The sequence below is a fragment of the Dermacentor albipictus genome, chromosome 5 (assembly GCF_038994185.2).
Source record: "Dermacentor albipictus isolate Rhodes 1998 colony chromosome 5, USDA_Dalb.pri_finalv2, whole genome shotgun sequence".
NCBI lineage: Eukaryota > Metazoa > Arthropoda > Arachnida > Ixodida > Ixodidae > Dermacentor > Dermacentor albipictus.
The window spans coordinates 166,636,312-166,659,064 of NC_091825.1; the positions used below are offsets into that span (position 1 = coordinate 166,636,312).

Genomic DNA, 22,753 nt, shown 5'->3' on the forward strand with positions numbered 1-22,753 from the left:
CAGCGACATGCTCGTTTACGGCATCTCCTTTGTGCGATTTCCCTCGCGCACGTGTTTGCTACGCGACACCAGCGGCAGATCTGTGCCCCGATCCTGAAAAGGAACTTGATAGGCAGCGCACAAAGCCAACTGCGGTTCAACCTTGGGGGCCCATCGGGGTGTTTTTTGCGCAGCCGCCGGGCTTTGGAGCACGTGAGCGCGCCAAGGTACAGTTTGCGCCGCGACCGCCAAGCGGCCACCGGATGCAATGCGTCCAAGCTCGAACAGAATGCTCCAGGCAGTCTGCGTGCTCATCTTTCTGTTATTGGCGCCGACGACTGTTCAATGTGATAGGTGAGTACACCACGTCCTGCCTAGGAGAAAAGGAGGCGGCTCGGAAGGGCTCATTGGAGATGATTTCTTTCAAACTGAACGTCCGTAGTTTTCTCCGTACCTCCGTAGAATGCTGAATTGTGGTTTTCACTCGTATATGAACTGCGTTTCTTCCAGGAGTTGCTTCAGGAGACACGCTGGTCGCTGCCCGTCTGACTAGGGCAAATATATTCAGCCAGTCAACCTTGTGTTTGGTTGTCTCCTACTCACAGCGTCGGAGAAGGAATAGGGGATCACTGAAGAGGGGAAATAGTTGACAAGAGTTACTCGAAGGGCAGAAATTTTGACCTGCTAAGCTTTCTGTTTTATGGCGAACAGCATTTGGGCGTAGGGAATGCAGAGAACAAGAACATCCGTTTGTAGGAATTCTGAATGATTCTAATCGAAAACTGCGTGCTGATATTAAGGGGAGTCAAACCTGCGCTCATACGACTGAAAGCGGGACACTCCAACCACTACTCATCACGGGCCTTCTGCAGCGACAAACCAATATAAGGCTAGGGAATGGGTTGGACGTGCCTGTTCACGGTTGGAGCAAATTTTACCGACCACGCAGAACAATGAATAATATGTGAACGGAAGGTATTCGGCATGGTGTGTATTAGGCCAGAGATGTATAGGAAGAAAACTTCGAGTCAGCTCTCTGAATCAGTGCAGAATGCCACATGAATATGCCGCGATGGGACTGGAGCCGCAATCGGGGCACTTTTTGATCCACAACCAGAGAAAATAAAACAATATACCGAGTTGAAAATTGTCTACTTTTCAAGGGACTCATATAGAATACCGTACACTCATAAACAATTCTCGGTTGTGTTTTCAAAGTCGTCAGTAGGTGCCGTTCGTGGCTCCTCGGAAAACTGATGCCTTGCTTGAGCAATAGTTGTTAAAAAAATAGTGCATAGAACATCCAAGCGCGATTGTGCGGTCTTTCGAGATGTTCATGGGTAGCCTGAAAACATCGCTAGCAGAATTAAAAGTAATTTCGCCTTTCCTTCAATATGCAAACACTGTAGCCTGCAAAAGCCGTTCACAAATTTACACAAGAAATTGCGAAGGTTTGAGCAGTCAAGCGGGTCTTTCGAGATGCACAAGGTACTTTCATAATGACACTGCGGCCTCTAGGAAACAATAGGGGAATGTGTTAGGGGGAAAATTTAGGGAAACGAGGCACCGCTTGAAGGCCAGGACCGTGTAGCAGAATGCGTAGGAGCCACCACACGCACTGGTAAGTGGTGACAACCTCACGCTTTTAGGCCCAACGGTAGTTGTGTGAACAGTGGAGTGAGCTGTGTCGTGAAGACGGAACGTCAATATAAAGAACTCGTACGTCACACAGTCCATTTCTTACGATGCAACCGAAGAAGATCGTCACGCCAGGAGACCGCATTGGCAAGAAAAAGCTGTCACCAATCGAGGTTCATGAAGAACTCTATCGCCTAAGGATTGAAAACGAGGAGCAGTGTTCAAGAGACTGCAACGAGGGCGCAGTACCATAGAGTTCCATACAATAATTACTAGAGGGAAGTTTGGCGCTTTTTTTTCAGATTAATTTTGACACAGGATTTCCGATTATGTGTATGCGTTTTCTCTAAATTGTCTGTAGCGATATTGCCGCGGATTTTTTTTCATCAGAAGCATCAAACATGCCTAATTATAGACAATTTTAGCTGCACCAAATCTGTAATAAATTGCCTGTGACAAATAGCAAAAGTAGCCGCGCTCGACACCTAGGCGACTGCTCCGGATGGCACGCTATCGCTTTCGCATACTTGAGGCTACATACCTTTGTGTCACTTTGGCACTTCCATGCTGGGGGATAGGTCAAGAATGGGAGCATATGTATTTATTTATTATTTTCTTTACAGATGCTCCGATATTTTACAAGATCTTAGCAAGGTGGGAGCATAGATGTACACTCATACAAACATGCATTAAAAGCAATCTTGCCGACGCTTGAATTAAATGTTGCAAAAAGGACAGAATGCAAGAAAAAAGGAGCAAATATGTTATGTGTCATAAAGTCAAGAATGCAAATGCGCCTGAAAACGGGATGAAGAATTTATTGTAATGACTCCATCAGGACGCTTATTCCAATCGACTGTTGTTCTGGTAAAATAACAGTATTTCAAGCAGTTATTACACTGTGTTAACGGGGTTAGTGCAAGGGAGCGTTTATAATGAGTCGCATAACCAGTTAAAGGTGTTAAGATGCGCGAGGTATCAATGTGGTAGTGGCCACTCACTAGCTGAAAAAAAAAACAATTGTGACCGGGAAACACGATTTTGTTCTGTAATCGAAGAGAGGCTACTACGTTTAAGGAGATCTGTTGTAGAAGTTCAACCGTAAGAATTGCAGACAAATCGGACAGCTTTCTTTGGAATTCTTTTAATTTTTCAATATTTGTTTTCATGTCGGGGTCCCGAATGATTATTGCTTGTTCTAAAGTAGGACGCACTTTTGTATTATATGCCAGGAGGCGGACAGCTGGTGTCGAGAATTTGAATGACTGTCTTAGGGTGTACAATTTGCGAAGACAATTTGCCACTACAGTGTCAGTATGTTATGAGTCTTGACCCGAAAGATTGTGAGACATGAGTATACCGAGTTATTTATAGTGAGATACTTCGGACATATAAGTGCCCTGGACAAAATAGCGGTAGAAAAGGGGCTTTTTCTTCAGTGTTATTCTAATAAAGACGGTTTTTCCCTATTTAACAGACATTTGCATTGATGGCACCATGCAACAATTTCGCGAAGGTCACTATTACCCTGACTCGATCTCGGGGGGTGTAAATTTCGTCGTATATTATACAGTCATCCGCGTAAAGTTTAATTTTAACAGATAGATAATTGCCAATGTCATTTAGATAATGCAAGTATTGAAGAGGACCCAGTACCGATCCCTGGGGAATGCCGGAAGCAACCGGTAATGTGACGGAGGAAATATGGTTTATCCTAATGAATCAGAAACGGTTCGTTAAGTACGGATGTATCCATTTTAATAATTTATCATTTATAACTATACAACTCAATTTGTGAATTAATTTGCTGTGGGATACTTTGTAGAATGCTTTACTGAAGTCCATGCATATAGCGTCGGTTTGTTTTGCATTATTTTTTGTGTTGCCAAATCGTGAATTGTTTCTAAAAACTGAGTGTTTGTGGAAAAGCACCGCTAAAATGCCTGTTGAGCGTTCATTAATACGCAGTGCTCATCAAGGGAACCAATTAGATACTTATAGATTATGTTTTCGAAAATTTTGCATGTCGTCGAAGTCACAAAAATTGGTCGATATACTTTTAGCAATTCTTACTTCTCGATTTACGTTAGGGTTTGATTATTGTTGTTTTCCAATCATCCGGAAGCATGCCATCCTGAAGCGATTTACTAAACAAAATTTCCAAGTATTTCGCACACCATTCGGCCTGCCATTTTAAGAACGCATTTGATATGCGATCTGTGCCAAGGGACATTTTTACGTCAATTATTCACAGTAAGTGACATATACCATGCTCAGAAATAGTAATATCCGGAATGAAAGGCAGATATCCATGTAGAAAAAAGGCAGACACTCATCATCCTTTGTGAATACACTGCTGAAATGATTGTTAAAAGCAGAACATGCAGCCTGCTTACCGTGTACACTCTTACCGCCTATTATGAACATATCGGAAAGGAAGAAGAATGAGTAATCGTGCTCCAGATTCTCCCTGGCCATGTTTTCATAAAGTAGGAAGCAGTATATTAAAGTAATTCTGTTTATCATTTACGATCTTTCGTTTTGACTTCTTTGACACTTCCAGAATGACCTTTTCAGAATTCGAACAAGTTTTCAGTTTTGCGTGATTTTTAAGCCGTTTAAGCTTGCATTGCGGGCGCAACGTCTACCGGGAAATCCAAGGATTTCAACGCGTAGTCTTCGTCGCAATCTTTGGAATAAAGTGCTATGCACAGTTGAATATAACACCTTTAAATAAAAATGCTAGCAGTGTTATCTTTGAAGTCATACAGATGAAATGCTTGTGTATTAATTACAGGTTCGACATCTGCACGAGAACTATTCGGGTAATATTGAATGTTATCATTTTTACTGCTAGGGGCACATTGCAGCAATAATACTGCTGCTTGGCGATCTTAAATCTGTCTGTGACCAAGCATGAGACATCATCTTGTATATTTTGACTTACAAAAAATAGATCGAGAACTGCATTTGAATCTTTGTAGATTGTAGTGAAATCCCTAACTACCTGTAATAAGCCGAAATAAGTCAGAAGAGGGCATGCAGTGACAATCATGAGCCATGGAGCGATGCGACAATAGTGGACACCACCTACATGGAAGCGGAATACAGATCGTTCACTGCGGTGACGTACAAGAAATCACGCCAAGCGGGAATACCAGTTATCTTGAAGCTCATTGACCCTGAAGCGTAGTTCTGGAAAGGGAATCCAAACATGTTGGCCAGCGAGGTTATTACCATGGCAAGTGAGAAAGTACAATCATTTCGTGTAACAAGGGAAGGTAACTTTTCCGTGAATGTGTCTTCTCTCGCTGCCTCTACAAAACTGCTTCAATTGACTCATGTTGCAGGCCTTCCAGTGGAACCATACGTGCCACCATCGTACACGAAAAATCTACGAGAAATAAGACATGTTCCAATTGAATAAGCTGAAGACCAACTACTTGACTACTTACAAGACAGCGGCGTCATTTCCGTCAAGACGCAAACCAGATGGCTCCGGCGAGAAGATAGAGCAGTGGAACCACATGCACCTGCGAGCGTCATCCTACAATTCTTGCCTGACAAACCATTGCCAACACGCGTTCTATTTGGATTCCCGAGTCCTACAATAGAAGTATATTTAGAACCTCGAACTGGGTGCTACAATTATGTGCGATCTGACCACGTTGTTAAGTCCTGCCACTACTAATGGTGATGCAAATCTGCGCTGGAACTCATGATTATAAGGCCTGCACTTCTTGAAATCAACCTAAGTGTGCCAAGTGCAACGGAGACCACACAGCTTCATACACTGGATGTCCCTAGCATCAAGCGGCTTCATTACTCAGGCGACAAAAAATATTACATGGTCAGACCTCGAAGCATGGCTCCCCTCCTCCGAACGTAGATGCTGTCAACCCAGTGAAAGCAGCTCTTCCGTTACAATCTACAGAGCGCAAGAAAACGTATGCGATGATGGCTAATGGTTTACAATAGATGAAAAGCAAACGAAGCAGGCAAGACAGCCAAGAAAAGATGTCACCAAGTGAACAACACTTGGTGACATCTTTTCTTGGCTTTTCTTATGTTGGTAGTGAGACCACCAACATAAGTCTCAGCTGGCATTCATTCCTTTCAGAACACAAGCGCCTGCTTGGTAGGTCTCACGTGAACCGGAATTATCTCAACAGCATATGGTGATGTCTATGCTCTTTGCTGCATTAAAAGCAATTATGCGGGTGTTTCATGTGGCGAAAAGCCTTCCAGAGGTGAGCGCCGTTCTTTCGTTAGAACCGCTGGTATTACAGAAGTAGCTTACAACATAGTATAAGTGCTCGCCAGATGGATAACTGTTTTCGGAACACAGCCGCATTTCAATGGAATGCCAATGGCATTCGATCTAAGAGTGCAAACTTCAAGAAGCTTGTTTCGCAATAGAGGTTCCCCGTTGTGCGTCTTAACGAAGCCGTCGTCGGCCGGGATTTTCGTCTCTCGAACTATATAATATACTCACCATCACGAACTCTAAGCTCTAGCCGAACTAAGTTATGCGTGAGACGCGATCTACCTTCCTGTCTTCTCTTCTCGGACTCTGATGTGCCTGAGTTCATTGCCTGTAGAGTCCAGTGAAATACTGAGTCAACTTTCATGTATGTCTTTCAAAGGATTCGAGGACCAGTCCTATTTTGTTGTGACTTCAATGCTCATAACGTTACCTGGGAAAGTAGCTAGAGTGATTCTAGAGGCAGGTCTTTAGAAAAGGCTGTGGACGCATGCGGCCTTGTTGTGCTTAATGATGGATCGATTACATTTTTGAGACGCTACTATTACGCTAGTTGTCTTCATCTTACTATGGCCTCCTCTGACCTTACGCGTGCAATAGATGGTGCACAGATGATGAGACACGGAGTAGTGAACACTACCGAATTCTCACAGCGCATCCACTTAAGCATACGGCAAGATCTCCTAGAGTAACTAAACTTACTAATTGGCAACTATTTCGAGAATATAATTCTGCGGTACTGAACCAAGTAGATCACCTAGACACGTTCATGTCATCGATACTTAGTCATTACTCCAGGCCTACACGATACACAACTGTTCCGGAAGGACAATAAAGCGTCGACGCAGACTATGAACGACTCCGAGCAGTTAGACGGAGAGCAGAGCATTGGTTTCGTCGTTCCGGATGGCTTGAAGATTATCAAGAAAGTCAAGCTGCACACCGAAAATCTAACCAGGACATGCAAAACCTGGCACACTAACGGTGGCGTGAGTTTTATACGTCACTTACCCCCTTCAATCTTTTTTTAATTCGAAAGCATGTCCTTAGGCATAATACAAAAGATGTTAAAAATACACGAACAGATTAGACTCGTGCAAAAAATCAAGGAATGAACGATAATGTAGTCCATGAATCCAACGTTCAAGGTCGGGTGGGCAGCCAGGCCGAAGGCCTGTTGCCCGGAGGTGGTGGAGACGGCTCAGATGAAGTCCTGGGCACGTCCATAATAGGTGTGTCAGTGTCACATTTTGGATTTCTGTGTTGCCAAATGGGCACGATGAGCCGTAAGGACCATGGTACTGTTGTGGCCAGAGAGCGCTCACAGACGGGGTGAGCGCGACCCCGACACGTAGCCTCCTTAACGTAACCTCCTCTCGGCGAGTTAACCCACCAGAGAGGTCTGACCCACACGGAGGTACGAGAGCTCGTGTGGTACGTCGGAGGTTTTCCTTTTCCCGGATCAGTCGTCCACAGGCGTCTTCAGGAAAATGTGGAAGTGGGTATGTTGTAATCTGTGGGTGGGTTGCCATATCTGCTTCAAGGAGACCCCGCCGGGCTGCTCGAGGCACCCACTGGACGCGTATGAGGATATCCCTAGTGGCAGCAAGGCGGTGAATGCTATCTGAGAATATAGTGGACCGAGATACCCTACATATGTCGTGCATGGCTTGAGCAGAGTCTGTGCGAATAATGAGTTGAGAGTATCGAGCATATTGAGCAGTAGGTAGCAACGCGGCCAAGCCGTCTCGTATGGCAGCAAGCTCGGCAAGGTAGGCCGGTGGTGCAGGATCGGCAACATACGAGCACGTCTCGCCTGCCTCCGGTATCAATGGACACACGACAGCTGTGTGAATCATGGTGCCATTAACACTGGAATCAATGTATGCTGCAAGAGTCGCATCATCTTGATTGTCATCGGCGCGATGAAGGCGGGAAACATGGGCATTCGCCTAACGAGGAACCGGGCTATACAGACGACCAAGAGGCTTCTTGTCACTTAATTGTACCCTTTTCTACGGAGCTACATCGGTTCTGGTAGATGCTGTATTGTCTATTTCGTGTCCCAGGTACCGGGCCAGTGAAGCAGCCGAGCATAAATATGATGGCTTTAGGGCGCGCACGCATCGACGTTGGTGTACGAGTTCGTCAATAGTGTTGAGTTGGGACTCGTCCTGTATGGGTTGGCAACGGAGTAAGACGTGGTAGTCCCGTTATGACCCGCATGGCTTCGTTATTAATGGCCTCAAGGCGAGCCCATTGTGCCTTCGTGAGATGATGAAACTGGGCCCTGTAGACGAGTCATGGTTGCAATACAGAAAGGACAAGAAGGCGAGCCATGTTGGTGCTCGCTCCGCTAGATTTCTTCGCAATCCGACGTATCAACTGTATTGTTTCTGCGGCCTGTTGCTTTGCATTCTTGACCCATGGTCCTGCAGATCCAGAGGAATCCATTTCAAGGCCGAGTACACGGAGAGTTGAAGCTTCGTGTAACGGTTGCTGATCCAGAGGTAACTGAAGAGGCCGGAGTGCCAGTAGACGGCGCCCATACTTGTTCGCTACTGACATGTACGTCATATTGTCCTTGGAAATGTCAAGGCCTATCTGAGCACACCAGTTGTGCGTCAGGTTTAGGGCCTATTGGAGCGCTTGTTCTTGGTGGCAAATTTCAGGATCAACTGACCAGACAGTGGTGTCATCTGCGTACGTTATGTACTGTGCGTTATGTATCGTGGCTAGCTTCCAAGCTAGTGGAAGGAGGCCAATATTGAAAAGCACTAGTGCAAGCACAGATCCTTGTGGGACACCCCAATGTGCGACGAACTGATCTGCTGCTTGCCCAGCCAGGCGAATGGAGAAGGTGCGAGCGCACAGGAAGGCTTCGACGAATCTGCAGACACGGCTAGGGAACTGAAGCCAATGGAGAATTCTGACAATTGCTTCGTGACTCCCACGGTCGTACGCTTTACGAATATCCATTGCCATAATCGTGCGAATTCTTCGGGAGCGGCCTCCGATAAGAACCATAGAAGATAGGTACGCAAGGCCATCCTCTGCGCCTAGGTGAGCACGGAACCCGATTTGAGGGGGATGATACCAGGAGTACCGCTCGAGCCACCATGTAATACGTGTCGCGAGCATACGCCCATCAGCTTGCCTAACGTTGAGGTTGGTGCTATTGGGCGCATATGAGCGATATTATCTTGGGGTTTTCCAGGTTTGGGAATAGGGACAATTTCTGCATGCCGCCAAGAATCTGGAATAACTCCTGTAGCCCAAGCTTCGTTTATGGCCTCCAACAGCGCTTCGAGAACCTTGCCTTCCGTGTTTTTATAAAGTTCATACGGTATGCCATCTGGTCCTGGTGCCTTGCATGGCTTCGACAGGTCTATTGCCGCTAAAAATTCCGCCATAGTGAAGACAGCTTGTATACCCTCGATGTCGGAGAGCGTAGGCGGCGTGCCTGCGTCCACGGGAAGGCAGTTTTGAACAACGAAGGGAGGCGGTGCTGTGTCCAAAGCCGGAAAAAAGGTGTGGGCGACTGTTTCTGCGAATACTGCTGGTGTCTGGCCCGATGCTAACAGGGCGCAGGCTGCGGGCTCTGGAGGGCGCCAACCACGTTCCATTACTCGGAAGGTGCGCCAATAGAAGGCATTGGACGACGAAGGTCCGAGAGAAGAGCACCAGTCCATCCAGCGGCCACGTTCTAAGCGGTGTTCATGGTGCCGAGCTACTGCAGTAAGGCGTTGGGCCTGTAAGCGAAGGATACTTGATCCAGGGTCACGTTCTGATGCAAGTTCTGCTTGGCGGCGCGACGCCCAGAGACGCAAATGTTGCAAATCAGGAGCGGTTCGTGATTCATCAACCCACGACATACGTGTCGCCTCAACTAATGCCACCTTAAGACAATAGGATGGGTCCAGCATGAAGTTGGATACATTGCTTTCTGATACCGCCCTGTATCGATCCCAGTCCACTACTCGACATAGTCGGTGGTGGCGGCCTGTTCCGCCCGAAGATAAGCCAAGGTGAATCGGATGATGGTCGCTACCCCAGCAGTCGGGTTCACATGATCACGAGACGGTTGTCCTTCCTAGCCGCCAAAATAAGTCCGGTGAGTGTGGCGGCGCGCGAGGGTGGTCACGCCGACGAGTAGGCATTGACACATTATTAAGCAGAGTGAATTGGGCGTCCATAAATGTGTCCAGCACACATGTACCATGCGCACTGGAAATAGCGTATCCCCATGTGATGTGGGGCGCGTTAAAATCTCCTGCGACCATAATGGGGCAACCAGGATGTTTCTGTCGTAGGTGCGCCAGCCAGCCGAGACACAACCGAGTCGCACGACCGCTGTAGGAGCGGGCGTAGTACGAAACGATGATAACGTCCATGCGTTGGAGATGAACCAATACGGCCACGAGTTCTTGCCATAGAGTACACCACCGTGAAAGATCAACGCGAGTCTGATGAAGAGTGCATCTTACATACGCTACAGCCTTTCCTGGAGGGACATCGGGCGTAGCACTCCTACGGTCCAACATTGAAGGCGATGAGTATGCCACAAATCCTGGAATGGGTGGCAGGCCATTATATTCTTGAAGCAGTAGAGCTCAAACGTGCACATTCCCATATCTGAGACGCTGACGCAGCTCTCCGACCTTCCCCGCGATGCCGCGACAGTTCCACTGTAAGATGCCTTCTTGCACACTTGAAGACGTAGCAGCCATCATAGATTAAGATTGGCCAGTAAAACCGAGGTGAGATGCTGGAGCTGTTGCGCAACGAAGCGCAGGAGCTTTTGGGGTGAAAGAGGCTTCGACACAGATGCCGGGTTAGCCATATGAGCAGGACTAGACGTCGACGGCGAATGCGATGCCCGCGCTCCGTCATGACGACGCCGGAGCACTGTATGGCGTTCCTTGAGACGTTGGATTTCCTTTTCAAGGTTGGCCAGGCGAGCGTCCATCTCGAACTCTTCGTCTGCCAGAGGAAGTGGCGTGTCTTCTATCGATTGTGATGCCCGTTGCGGTCGTGAAGTGGACGACCTAACAGCTGAGCTATAGGTACGAGTGGCAGCATCACGTGTCGCTGTACTTGCTATTGCCATCTGGCTAGCGTCCTCTTCCAGCGAGGCCAGAACGGCGTAACGGTTGTACACAAGGACGTGTTTCATTGATGGATCTCGAGTGGTCCTTGCGGGCTGTCGAGATTGGCGTTGTCAAGCCTTCTTAGTGGCCTTCAACTTCGTAGAACACGTCGTGGAAGTGATGTCATGATCGTTTGTTTGGCATAGGCCGCATCGAAATGATGCCGATGGTTCAGGTTCCATGGTGTCGTCCTTAGGTGGGTAGGGGCAGGATGATTTCTTGTGTCCCTGTCTAAAGCAAGAGTAGCAGTACACAACGGAAGGCTTGAACGGACGCGGGCGCAGTACGCAGCCGTAATACAGGATACGTTCAGGTGGGGAATTAGGACCTTGAAGCGTGATTAGGCACGTACGACCGCTGCCTAGGTAGCGAGCAGCCACGACTTTGTGTGTGGGGCACGATAGTTCCTGCAGGAGCCTCTCGGGTTCTTCGTCAAGGTCAACGCCATTAACCACGTAACGTCTTAAATTGGTACCACTGGTGAGCTACGCCTGGACTGGCAGGACACATTCTTCCGAGACATGTATTTGTTGCAGTTCGTCGAGCTTATAAACTAGTGCCATAGCAGACACCCATACTGAGACCATATTAGTGTGTTTGTGTAGAGCAAAACCTTGAAATCGGGAAGTCTCGAGGCAGGCGTCCAGGGCCGCTTGAATGATACGGTTGTGCAGAGTGGACATGTCATATCTAGCACGAGGCTTGATAACCACTTTGTACCACGATGTCGTTGGCGACTCCGGAGACGTGCGTATCGGTCGCGCAGGCAGGCCTTGTGATGAGCGAGGTCTTTTCGGGGCTGCTGGAGCTACATTTTCATCCGATGGAAGGTCAGTAGCTCCCTCCGTACTCTTGGCCGAGTTGTGCGCCACGACAGCAGGGCTGTTGTGCTCCAGGTTGGTAGTGTCCATACTCAGGGTACCGCCTTCGCACGTTGCACTTGTCCCCACGAAGGAGATGCTCCTGACTTAAATGGCAGTTGCATCGGTAACGTTCCGCTCTTTCGACGCAGCGGACAACAGCTTGGATTCTCCGCGCCGATGCGGCGAGTGCCGCGGGGGCACTCGCATTCTCGCGAAGCCGCGCAGGAACTCGAGTTGGACGACGCAGCAGGAGGGTGTAGATGACGACGGACCTTGTAGATAGGCGCCAGTAGTAATTACGAACCGCCAAAGCGGTCCATAAACAACAGAGTTCCAGTAGCGGGTACAAAAAAAAAAACCAGCAAGTGGGGCGAAAATCCGGAGCTACGGAAAAACACGTCCGAGTGGAACGAGCGCTGATTTAAACAGCTGCATTTCAAAGGTGATGGAAAATATGATCTACATTAGACTGCAATGATGGATAGAATCCAGCAGTCTACCAGATCAAATGGCTAGTTTTAGAAAACGTAGATGTTTAGTAGACTGCATCTTCGACTAGGCAACATTTGTTAACCACGAGATTAGCTCTGGGAGCATTGCCATCGCTGTGTTTATTGATGTTAAAAAGGCCTTTGACTCGGTCAGTCACCTTCATGTTCTACTTGGGCTCCCAACGGTCGGAGTGCATGGCCGGGTTCTCAAATGGATCACTCAGTCCTTGAAAGCCAGAAAGAAATATATAAATAGAAATGACGTACAAAGCGATACATACACCATAAACAAAGGAGTTCCGCAAGGAAGTGTATTTAGTCCACTTCTCTTCAATGCAGCAATAACAGGTTTACCAGCAGTACTTTCAGCAGACAAATCTATGTTTGCTGATAACACGATGTCACGTGCTAGTGACGTATAAATAACACAGTAGCAAAACTGTGCAAGACGAAACTAACTTTTCTTGGGCGAACCTGTGCCCACAAAAACAGGCTACACTTAAAGAACGGCGACAGCGGCGAACACAGTGGGCGATCGTCAGATGTGATAAGCGTGTAAAGTGCGTCGGCTATTATACATCAGTCGTCGAATGTTCCAATGTAATCACTGAGACCCGCGTGTATTCCACAAAGTTCTACATTATTCGCGTCGCGCACACATGCAATCAGATTACACAAGTTTCGGTCACAGTCTGCGGATGGAATCATCGATAACATTCCAGAAACTTCCTACACATGCAGGCGTGTCCTGCGCTGTGCGATGATATTTGTTGCGGTGAAACGTGGTCGCGCGATAAAGATAAAGCAGACATGTCAATATGAAGATCGAACAAGTCTATAGAGGTTGTCAAGCGTCGGCTGCAGTAAGCTTTCAAGGCAATAGGTGATTATTTAAGAGAGCGGTACATGGAGATATGCCAAATCAGTGCTTTTGCCTTTTACAAGGAATAAGGTAAGCAATTTTAGACTTTCAACAGACGGCCATGAGATCGAGTAGCTTCGGAAACATCGTTTTCTCGGCGTGATTTTAGACCACCAGCTTTGATGAACTCATCATTTGGCCACCCTCGCGGACCAAATTAGTTGCGTGATAAATGCTCTTTGCAGAATCGCAGGCCCGACGTGGAGTGCAACAACGGCATCCCTGCTTCACGTCCACTCAGCACTTGTCCGTCAAAAAATTGCTTACTCCACCCCTGTATTGCAGAAATTATGTGCGACATCCCTTCACCGGCTACAGCTGTTGCAGGCCCGGAGTAAACGAGTGTATCTAGGAGTCCCGCAAGCTACATCCAGTCATCTCACTATTGCAGAAGCGCGTCATTCGCAGCCTCTAAACATGCCGACATCTCTTCAGAATTTCTGCCCACCATTCTGCGCACACACTTCTCTCTTAGATAGAGAACGGTCCAGGTAAACAGATACACGCCATGTTTTAAGAGCATAAATCACAACTTTTGCGATCAGTTTTTTGACACTCACACATCTGCTACTAACCATGACTTCTGCAGGCGCCGAAAATAGAACGTCAATCGAAGGGCTTAAGAATAAAAGCGACGTTTCCACATTAGCAGTGAAACAATTAGCGTTACATCACGTATTTTTCAAGTACCAGGAATCTATTCACGTCTACACGGACGGTTCTATAATCAAAGAAAGTGCCTCTGCAGCTTACGTTCTGCCATCCTTTCAGGTAGAGTACGCTTGTTGACTAGAACGCACGTCGTCACCTACAATAGTGGAATCAGTGGCAATTCTCCCAGCTACTTGCTTTATCAAAACATATGAGGCACCAACAAAGTGGGTAATTTGCACGCATTCCTTATCGGCTTGAGCATGTCTTGAAAAAATTTATGACAGCCAACCACACGCACGAATAACATACGCAGCAGTGAACAGTGCAACTGAGGCTCTTGAAAGAAAACTTCTAGATATAACAGTGGGTCTCGGGATATGCTGGTATAGCAGGCAACGAATTAGCGGACTCGTTGGCAAAATCAGCCCACAAAGATGCAGAAATTCAACTGATCCCTTTATCACCAATGGACACGAAACGTATATCGAGAGTACTAAACAACGACTTGCGTATGTCAACTTGGTTTGATGAATATACCAAGGAATCAGTTGTTTACGAAGTGGATTCTCAACTTAAAAACCAGCTGAATGTAGAACTTACGAAAAGTACCGAGACACTAATGCACCGACTGCGCCTTCAAGCAGCATACACCAAACATTTCCTATATGGCACAAAACGGGCTTCTTTCCCGGCTTGCTCCTGTGGCCACGACGATGAGGATGTTCGCCATCTACTCTTGGAATGCCGCGTATATACGATGCAAAGACGGCAGCTACAACAAGAGCTACACTCATTTGTAATAATAATCATAGTAACAAATAAAATATATCCCCCTCACCATATAGAGTGCGAAAACATATATACTTAAATATACGCAGTCTTTGGTAGAAAGCTATAGCCCTCACAAATTATAGGTCTGTTCACAATGCATGCAGTTTGCGCGTTCAATAAAATATTGGTAGATGAAACTCTGAGTACAAGCGCCAATTCAGACAACGTGCAAAGCTTTCCTCGCAAAAAAAATTTTTTTAAAATAGGGACGTTCACATAACAAAAATACGGAGTTCTGTCTGTTTCGCGCAGAACAGTGCAGCCACTGTATTATTATGGGTGAAACGTGCGTAAATTTTAACCGGGCAGCATTTCCGTATTTTAACGGAACATATAGCCGTGTTTTTCGAGAGCGACAGATTTTCCGTATTTTTATCTGCAATTCTTCCGTATAATGGCTGAAAATTTTTACAGTGCAAGAAAGATCAGTAATCGCATTATCGTTGACAGCCATCTCCAAAGAATGGATGTGCCACCAAGTTTTACGACTATTGCCGTGAGCTCAAGATAAAGCTCACAGCAATGACAGCCACCGTAGTGATTTAACAGAAAACCAAGGAACTTCTTATTACTTAGAGTACGTGAGAAGTGATTCGTCGAAGTCAAAGAAAGCCTACGTTATACAGGTGACTTTTGTGCCTTGGTCAATACCACAGACATTCTTATTCTCGTATGCATATCGCCAAAATTTTTTTTCAAAGGAAATGCGGAGCCGTATAAGCAAAATCTGCCTCTGCAGTCTCCCAACCTGACACGTCACCTGGTTCGAGGTCCTACCGATCGCCGTTATCAGTTTCAGCGATGAGATTTAGGGCCAAACAATGAAACCCTCCTTACCTCAGTAAGGAAGCCTTCATGGCGGTGAGGCCACCTTATGTCACTTTGAAAGCTTCCTTACTGAGGCACCCTTAGCGAAGGCTTCCTTGGTGCTTCCTCAGCGTAAGGTCGCTGCGAAGCTACCTTCATGCGTCCTTACGCAGCTCCTGGCCCTGAACGAGGCCGTCACCTCACTGCTTAGCCACGTGATGTTTTCTTGCGCATGCGCACTGTCGCCCACCTGCGGAGAAGCGCGAGCACGGTACGTCTTGCCCGGTATGTTCGTTTCAGTCGCACGTTCGGCATGAGTAGCGTTCGTAGGCGTTGCTAGAGCGTTGCTAGGTGTTGCACGACGCCGGCGGTGCCAGCGTTGCTGGAGACTATCAAGTTCTGCGCTATAATGTGGTACTTTTTTACGTTTATTAAAGAAAAGTAGAAGGAAGCGTGCACGCGTCTCTACATCAGCACTTCAATTTAAGAATTATGCGACGATACAACATCTTTTTATTGAATAATGGTGTTCGCGTAAAGCTCTTAAGAGATAATCTCGAACCCAGACATGCGGCAACCATTCCTTGCGTAAGGACGGGTGAAGGGAGCTTTCAGAGTACGCTTGCTTCCTCCATCGGTCCTTTGCTGTAAGGAGGCCTCACGTAAGGTTAGGAAGCGGTCGAAGGAAAGGAACATTTCATTGTTTGGGCCTTAATCTCAACAAGCCAAAAGCCATGCGGCTCATAACGTTTTTCAAATCGATGTTCCCCATAGAGGTGGGCGCAAAGAGCGGCTACGCGTGCAATCCTTGCAGAAAATGCAGATATTTGAGCTTCGAAACACATTACCTTAAATACCCTAAGAAAATCTTCGCATTACGTTTAATAACAGTTTACGTTATTGGCGGGGAAATTAACTAACGAGTATCACGCTCTTCTTCTGAGGCCGCGCCGTACCAAATAGAGGGTTTATTTGCTCTGCCTAATAATGATATACTTGAAAATATATGCACCTGAAAAGAGAGAGAGAGAGAAAGCTCTTTAACGAACCACAAAAAATTGTACGGGCGCCCATATAAGCGCCTATATACTGCTCGGCATAGGCAAGACAATCCGCGAAAAGCCAAGGCAGAGGAAGGCGAGAAGAGGAATAACGGGAAAGAAAATAAGTAATAATAGATAACACTGTAAATTGAGCCTCGGTCTTCAAGGAATGAAGGAGAGGAGGAGGAGGAGGAGGAGGAGGAATAAACTTTATTTAAAGAGCAGACGAAGATGGTCGCTCTCAGGTGGGCGGTGTCCTCAGTCCAGGACGCCGTGGTCCATGGCCGTCTATAGCACCCTGTCCACCAGACGAAGCTGGTACTCAAGACACGAGATCCTCCCACTGCTCCATGGTAGGCAGTTGGTGCAAGGAGGGGGGGGGGGTGTCTTGTTGTGCGCGCACTCCCAAACCATGTGACAGAGCTTAAACGGCGCAGAGCACTGCATGCAGGCCGAGTCGTTTCAAGCCGGATACATCGCATGGAACAGCGTCTCGGGCAGAAATGTGTCTCTCTCCAGTCTTCTCCACGCAACGACGTTCTCTTGTGTCATTTGGGGTGGCGGTATACCTCCTTCTGCCAAGTATTTAACGTGCCAAGACTTCTGTGATTCTTTTGGGTGCGCTTTCATCTAGTTTTTTTCTTGAAACTGAAACAGAAACTTTATATGAACAGCAGGTTGCCATTATCCCTCAAGAGAAAAGTGTATAACAGCTGTGTCTTACCAGTACTCACGTACGGTGCAGAAACCTGGATGCCTACGAAAAGGGTTCTACTAAGTTGAGGACGACGCAACGAGCTATGGAAAGAAGAATGATGGCTGTAACGTTAAGGAATAAGAAAAGAGCAGATTGGGTGAGGGAACAAACGCGAGTTAATTATATCTTAGTTGAAATCAAGAAAAAGAAATGGACATGAGCTGGACATGTAATGAGGAGGGAAGATAACCGATGGTCATTAAGGGTTACGAACTGGATTCCAAGGGAAGGGGACCGTAGCAGGGGACGGCAGAAAGCTAGGTGGGAGGATGAGATTAAGGCCCAAAGAATGCAACGTTCCTTTCCTTCGAGCGCTTACTAACCTTACGTGAGGTCTGCTTACAGCGAAGGACCGATGGCGGAAGCAAGCGTACTCTGAAAGCTCCCTTCGCCCGTCCTCACGTAAGGAGCGGTTGCCGCATGCCTGGGTTCGAGATTATCTCTTAAAAGCTTTACGCAAATACCATTATTCAATAAAAAATGTATCGTCGCAAAATCTCTAAATTGAAGAGCTGATATAGAGAAGTGTGGACGCTTTCTTCTAGTTTTGTTTACTAAAGTTAAAAAAAGTAGCGCATTACAGTGCACAACTCGATGTGCTCCATCAACGCTGGAACGCCGGCGTCATGCAACGCCTAGCAACGCTTTCATGCCGCTCGCGGGACTGAAACGAACATGCCTGGCAAGACGTACCGTGCTTGCGCTTCTCCGCAGGTGGGCGACAGGGCACATGCGCAAGCAAACGTCACGTGGTTAAGCAGTGAGGTGAAGCACTCGGTCAGGGTAAGGAGCGGCTTAAGGACACATGAAGGTAGCTTTGGAGCTACCTTATGCTGAGGAAGCACCAAGGCAGCCTTCACCGAGGGCCCCTCAGTAAGGAAGCTTTGTGAGTGACATGAGGTAGCCTCACCGCAATGAAGGCTTCCTTACTGAGGTAAGGAAGATTTCATTGTTTGGCCCTAAGAAGTTCGCAGGGACAACATGACCACGGGGGTAGTAGGAGAAGTATGGGAAAAAAATAAATTATGGGGTTTAACGTGCCAAAACCACTTTCTGATTATGAGGCACGCCATAGTGGAGGACTCCGGAAAGTTGGACCACCTGGGGTTCTTTAACGTGCACCTAAATCTAAGTACACGGGTGTTTTTGCATTTCGCCCCCATCAAAATGCGGCCGCGGCGGCCGGGATTCGATCCCGCGACCTCGTGCTCAGCAGCCAAACACCATAGCCACTGAGCAACCACGTCGGGTTGAAGCGTGGGAGAGGCCTTTGCGCTGCAGTGGGCGTAACCAGGCTGATGGTAATGATTATGATAAAATGTACAAGAATATTTGGACCGATAGCCTAAAATGGCTAGTGGTCGGTCCAGTGCAATATACAACACATTTGCACAGGTCAGCAAGAGAATTAAATAGCATGCAAAGAATACTAAGAAACATATACATTCATCCATATATATATATACATATATATACACATACATACACTTATACATACGCATATAAATTATACCTATAATACGTAAGGAACACATAGTGAGCATAAATCTCAGCGATATCTGTCAACAGACTCGCAAGTTCACAGGTCTTGCATAAACAGAAAAAAATGACGTACATGCTAAGCCGAAATTACGTGCAGTTTTTATTTCAAGGGGGACCATGTTCCAAATTTTAGTTCCATTAAATTCCATTAATCTTTCCCCATAAACGCTACGACATTTGGGCAGGTTAAAGTTACCGTTTGAAACATGACGCGTATTGCGTATAGGAACAGAAAAAAGATCAACAGGAGGAGGCGTGTTTTAGAGCGCAGCTCTTTGGCGTCCGTTCCTGGGTTTCGCGTCGTCGTCGGCGTTGTCGTCGGCCTCGTAACCAGCTCCGCCCCCCTTTCATCCCCCCAGCGCTAGCAGCGACCGACTGATACCGCTGGATGCCGCTGACGCGATTACCGACGATTACCAGCTGGGGTTGACTCACTATCGGCGTCAGCGGCATCAGTCAGTCGCTGCTATCTCTTCCCTCCTCCCTTTATCGTGTTGTCCGCTTGCTGCGCGCGCTTCTGCCCCCATCGTTTGCCGCTGGGTGTACACGCCGCCCCCCTCCCCGCTCTTCCTGCGAGTCTCCGGTTGTCAAAGCGCCGGCTCGAACTTAATTCCTTTCTTCGCTCCTCCTCCAATGCAACCCCTGTGCGGTGGCAATCAGAAAGCCAGATCGGTGGCGGCGGATCTGTATATGTGCACCGCCCGAGCCGAAATTGCCGCTGCCGTTCGCCCTGTGCGGTGGCAACCAGAGAGCAAGATCGGTGGCGGCGGATCTGTATATGTGCACCGCCCGAGCCGAAATTGCCGCTGCCGTTCGCCACTGCGAAATTATCTGCCAGTTCTTTCTGAGCCATGAGCGAGACGACCGATGGAAGTCCTCCGTCTGCTGCTGCTGCTGCTGCTGCTGCTAAACGAGCTGCCAGAGCAGAGGCCCAGCGCCGTCGCCGTCAGAATCCAGAGGTGCGTGCCGCCGAAGCAGAAGCTTACCGTCGCCGCCGTCGAGATGATCCAGGAGTACGCGTCGCCGAAGCAGAGGCTAAGCGCCGCCGCCGAGAAGACCCTGCCGTTCGCGCCGCCGAAGCGGAGGCTCATCGCCGCCGTCGAGAGCAACCAGCAGTAAGCGAGGCTGAAGCAGAAGCTCATCGCCGCCTCCGAGAAGACCCTGCAGTTCGCGCCGCCGAAGCGGAGGCTCATCGCCGCCGTCGAGAGCAACCAGCAGTAAGCGAGGCTGAAGCAGAAGCTCATCGCCGCCGCCGAGAAGACCCTGCCGTTCGCGCCGCCGAAGCGGAGGCTCATCGCCGCCGTCGAGAGCAACCAGCAGTAAGCGAGGCTGAAGCAGAAGCTCATCGCCGCCGCCGAGAAGACCCTGCCGTTCGCACCGCCGAAGCGGAGGCTCATCGCCGCCGTCGAGAGCAACCAGCAGTAAGCGAGGCTGAAGCAGAAGCTCATCGCCGCCTCCGAGAAGACCCTGCAGTTCGCGCCGCCGAAGCGGAGGCTCATCGCCGCCGTCGAGAGCAACCAGCAGTAAGCGAGGCTGAAGCAGAAGCTCATCGCCGCCTCCGAGAAGACCCTGCAGTTCGCGCCGCCGAAGCGGAGGCTCATCGCCGCCGTCGAGAGCAACCAGCAGTAAGCGAGGCTGAAGCAGAAGCTCATCGCCGCCGCCGAGAAGACCCTGCCGTTCGCACCGCCGAAGCGGAGGCTGATCGCCGCCGTCGAGAGCAACCAGCAGTAAGCGAGGCTGAAGCAGAAGCTCATCGCCGTCGCAGAGAAGACTCTACCGTTCGCGTGGCCGAGGCCGAGGCCAAACGCAAACATTTGCATTTGCTGCGCTCAAATTTCGCATTAGGAAGTAACGTAATCGTCGGTAATTTTTTTATTAGTGATATTATTGATTGAAACTGAAATCGTGTAGTGGCGCAACATCGGAACTGAAACAACGCGTTGCGATTGAAATATGTTACGTATAGGTAGATCGTGGCTTGTGGCTCTCAACGTTCGGTTTTGGAGTCGTTCTAGAGGTATTGGATAGTGTAAAGAACGGCGGGTTGCACAACAAGATTGTCACCTTGCCACCCGATTACGACAAGGGGTGCAAGACGCGCACCTCCCGCTCTCCGCCGCTGCAGCTGCGAGGCGTTCAAAGAAGCGACCTTTGCGCTGGAATCCGCCGCCTTCCTCCAGCCCGCTTCGACATTGTGACAAGACGAGTTTGGTGTGTGGACAATGATTCCAGAGTTCCTCAACGCGGCGCTGATCTGACACGCCTGAAGAAGCTACCGCGGGAACGTCTTATTTTTGCGCTCTCACGGTTCAGCATGTTGCAAAACAACGAGCGTCCCTCGAGCGGCGTCGATTTTCCGGAACGGCACCACCTTCAACGCCGTCGCTTGGGCTTCGGAATGTGTGTGCCTTTGTGTCTGAAAACTGGTCTTGAGAGCAGCTGCGAGTTGGTGGTGTGTAAACGAACAGCCGCCGCGTCGTAGGACCAGCGGATCGAGTGTATAAAAACTGTGGTTGGGCGATTGTTGGACGCACTTCTCTTGAGCAGTCATGTTAGACTGGTTCACTTCTCTCATGCAGTCCTGTTGGACTAATACTATTTTTCTCAAACAGTCATGTTAGACTGAGTTAATTTTCTGTAAATAAACCCCTTTTTCCTCGTTCTCGATGAGAAGCAGTTCTTCACTTCATCAACGATCTCAGCGTAAATAAGTTGGACGACGGCATGGGCCAGCTACCTTCAAATTCATGCCGTACTCCAATCTTGGCAAAGGACCACGGACGAAGGGATTGAGCCCCCAATCCTGACAACTGGCTGACAGCGGTGAGATGGACTTTGCGACATGGTGCTGTATCTGTGGTGAGTGCTTGGTTTTTGCTTTGACTCTCTAGGCTTCATTTTGTGGTTGTTCTGTTTAGAACAGTAGGGAAGCTAGATTGTTGTGTGTTAGCTAGGTTGTGTTTTCCTAGCTAGATTTAGAGAGCAGAATCAAGGCAGTAAAGCAGCAGTCATGGAGTTAAGGACACTGCTGAGAGACGAGTTGTTGATTGTTGGTGAGGAACTGGGCCTAGATGTACGCAAGGAAATGCTCAAATCGGAATTATTGGAGCTAATTTCCAATCAGGCCAGTGAGCAAGATATTGAAATGGGATTGGAACTTCTCAAAAAGAGAGAGAAACGGGAAAAAGAAAGAGAAGAACGAGACAGAGAAAAACGAGAGAGAGAGGAACGCGATAAAGATCGCGAGATAACAAAAATGCAACTTGAACTTGAAAACAGACGTTTGGAGTTGTCTCAAGGAAGTGAAGGAGCTCTGGGTCGATCAAGTGAGGCAGAATCGTACCGCATGGACAGGCTATTAAAGCCATATGAGGTCGGGACCGACATAGGCTTGTTCCTAAGCAATTTTGAAAGGACTTGCGAAAAGATGAACTTCGGTCCGAGTACATGGCCACAGCGGTTGCTGTCTATGTTGCCGTGTGAGGCGGCAGAAGTAATCGCCAGATTGAGTGTGCAGGATGCATATGATTATGCGAAAGTTAAGGCTAGTCTCCTGAAGAAATACCGCCTTTCAGCCGAAGCTTTTCGGCAAAGGTTTAGGAGCACAGGCAAGAAAGATAGCGAGGGCTATCCGGAGTTTGCATATAGCTTAAAGGCCAACCTAGTCGAGTGGCTTAAAAGCGCGGAAGCGTACGACAGCAGAGACATGATCATTGAATGCATGTGTCTAGAGCAGTTTTACAAAACCATTCCCCAAGCTGTGAAACTGTGGGTGCAAGATAGAGGTAATGTAAACACTGTGGAAAGGGCGG

At 48.1% G+C, this 22,753-nt stretch overlaps 1 protein-coding gene across 1 annotated transcript in view; it reads left to right on the top strand.

Moving 5' to 3' along the window:
* Positions 1 to 16: 16 nt before the first annotated feature.
* The window catches only part of LOC135917568 (uncharacterized), a 141,219-nt gene continuing 118,482 nt past the window's right edge, over positions 17 to 22,753 (top strand). The window contains exon 1 of the mRNA XM_070539761.1: positions 17 to 333. Within this exon, the coding sequence (XP_070395862.1) occupies positions 248 to 333 (86 nt within the window). The 5' untranslated portion in view covers positions 17 to 247. The remainder of the gene's footprint in view (positions 334 to 22,753) is intronic.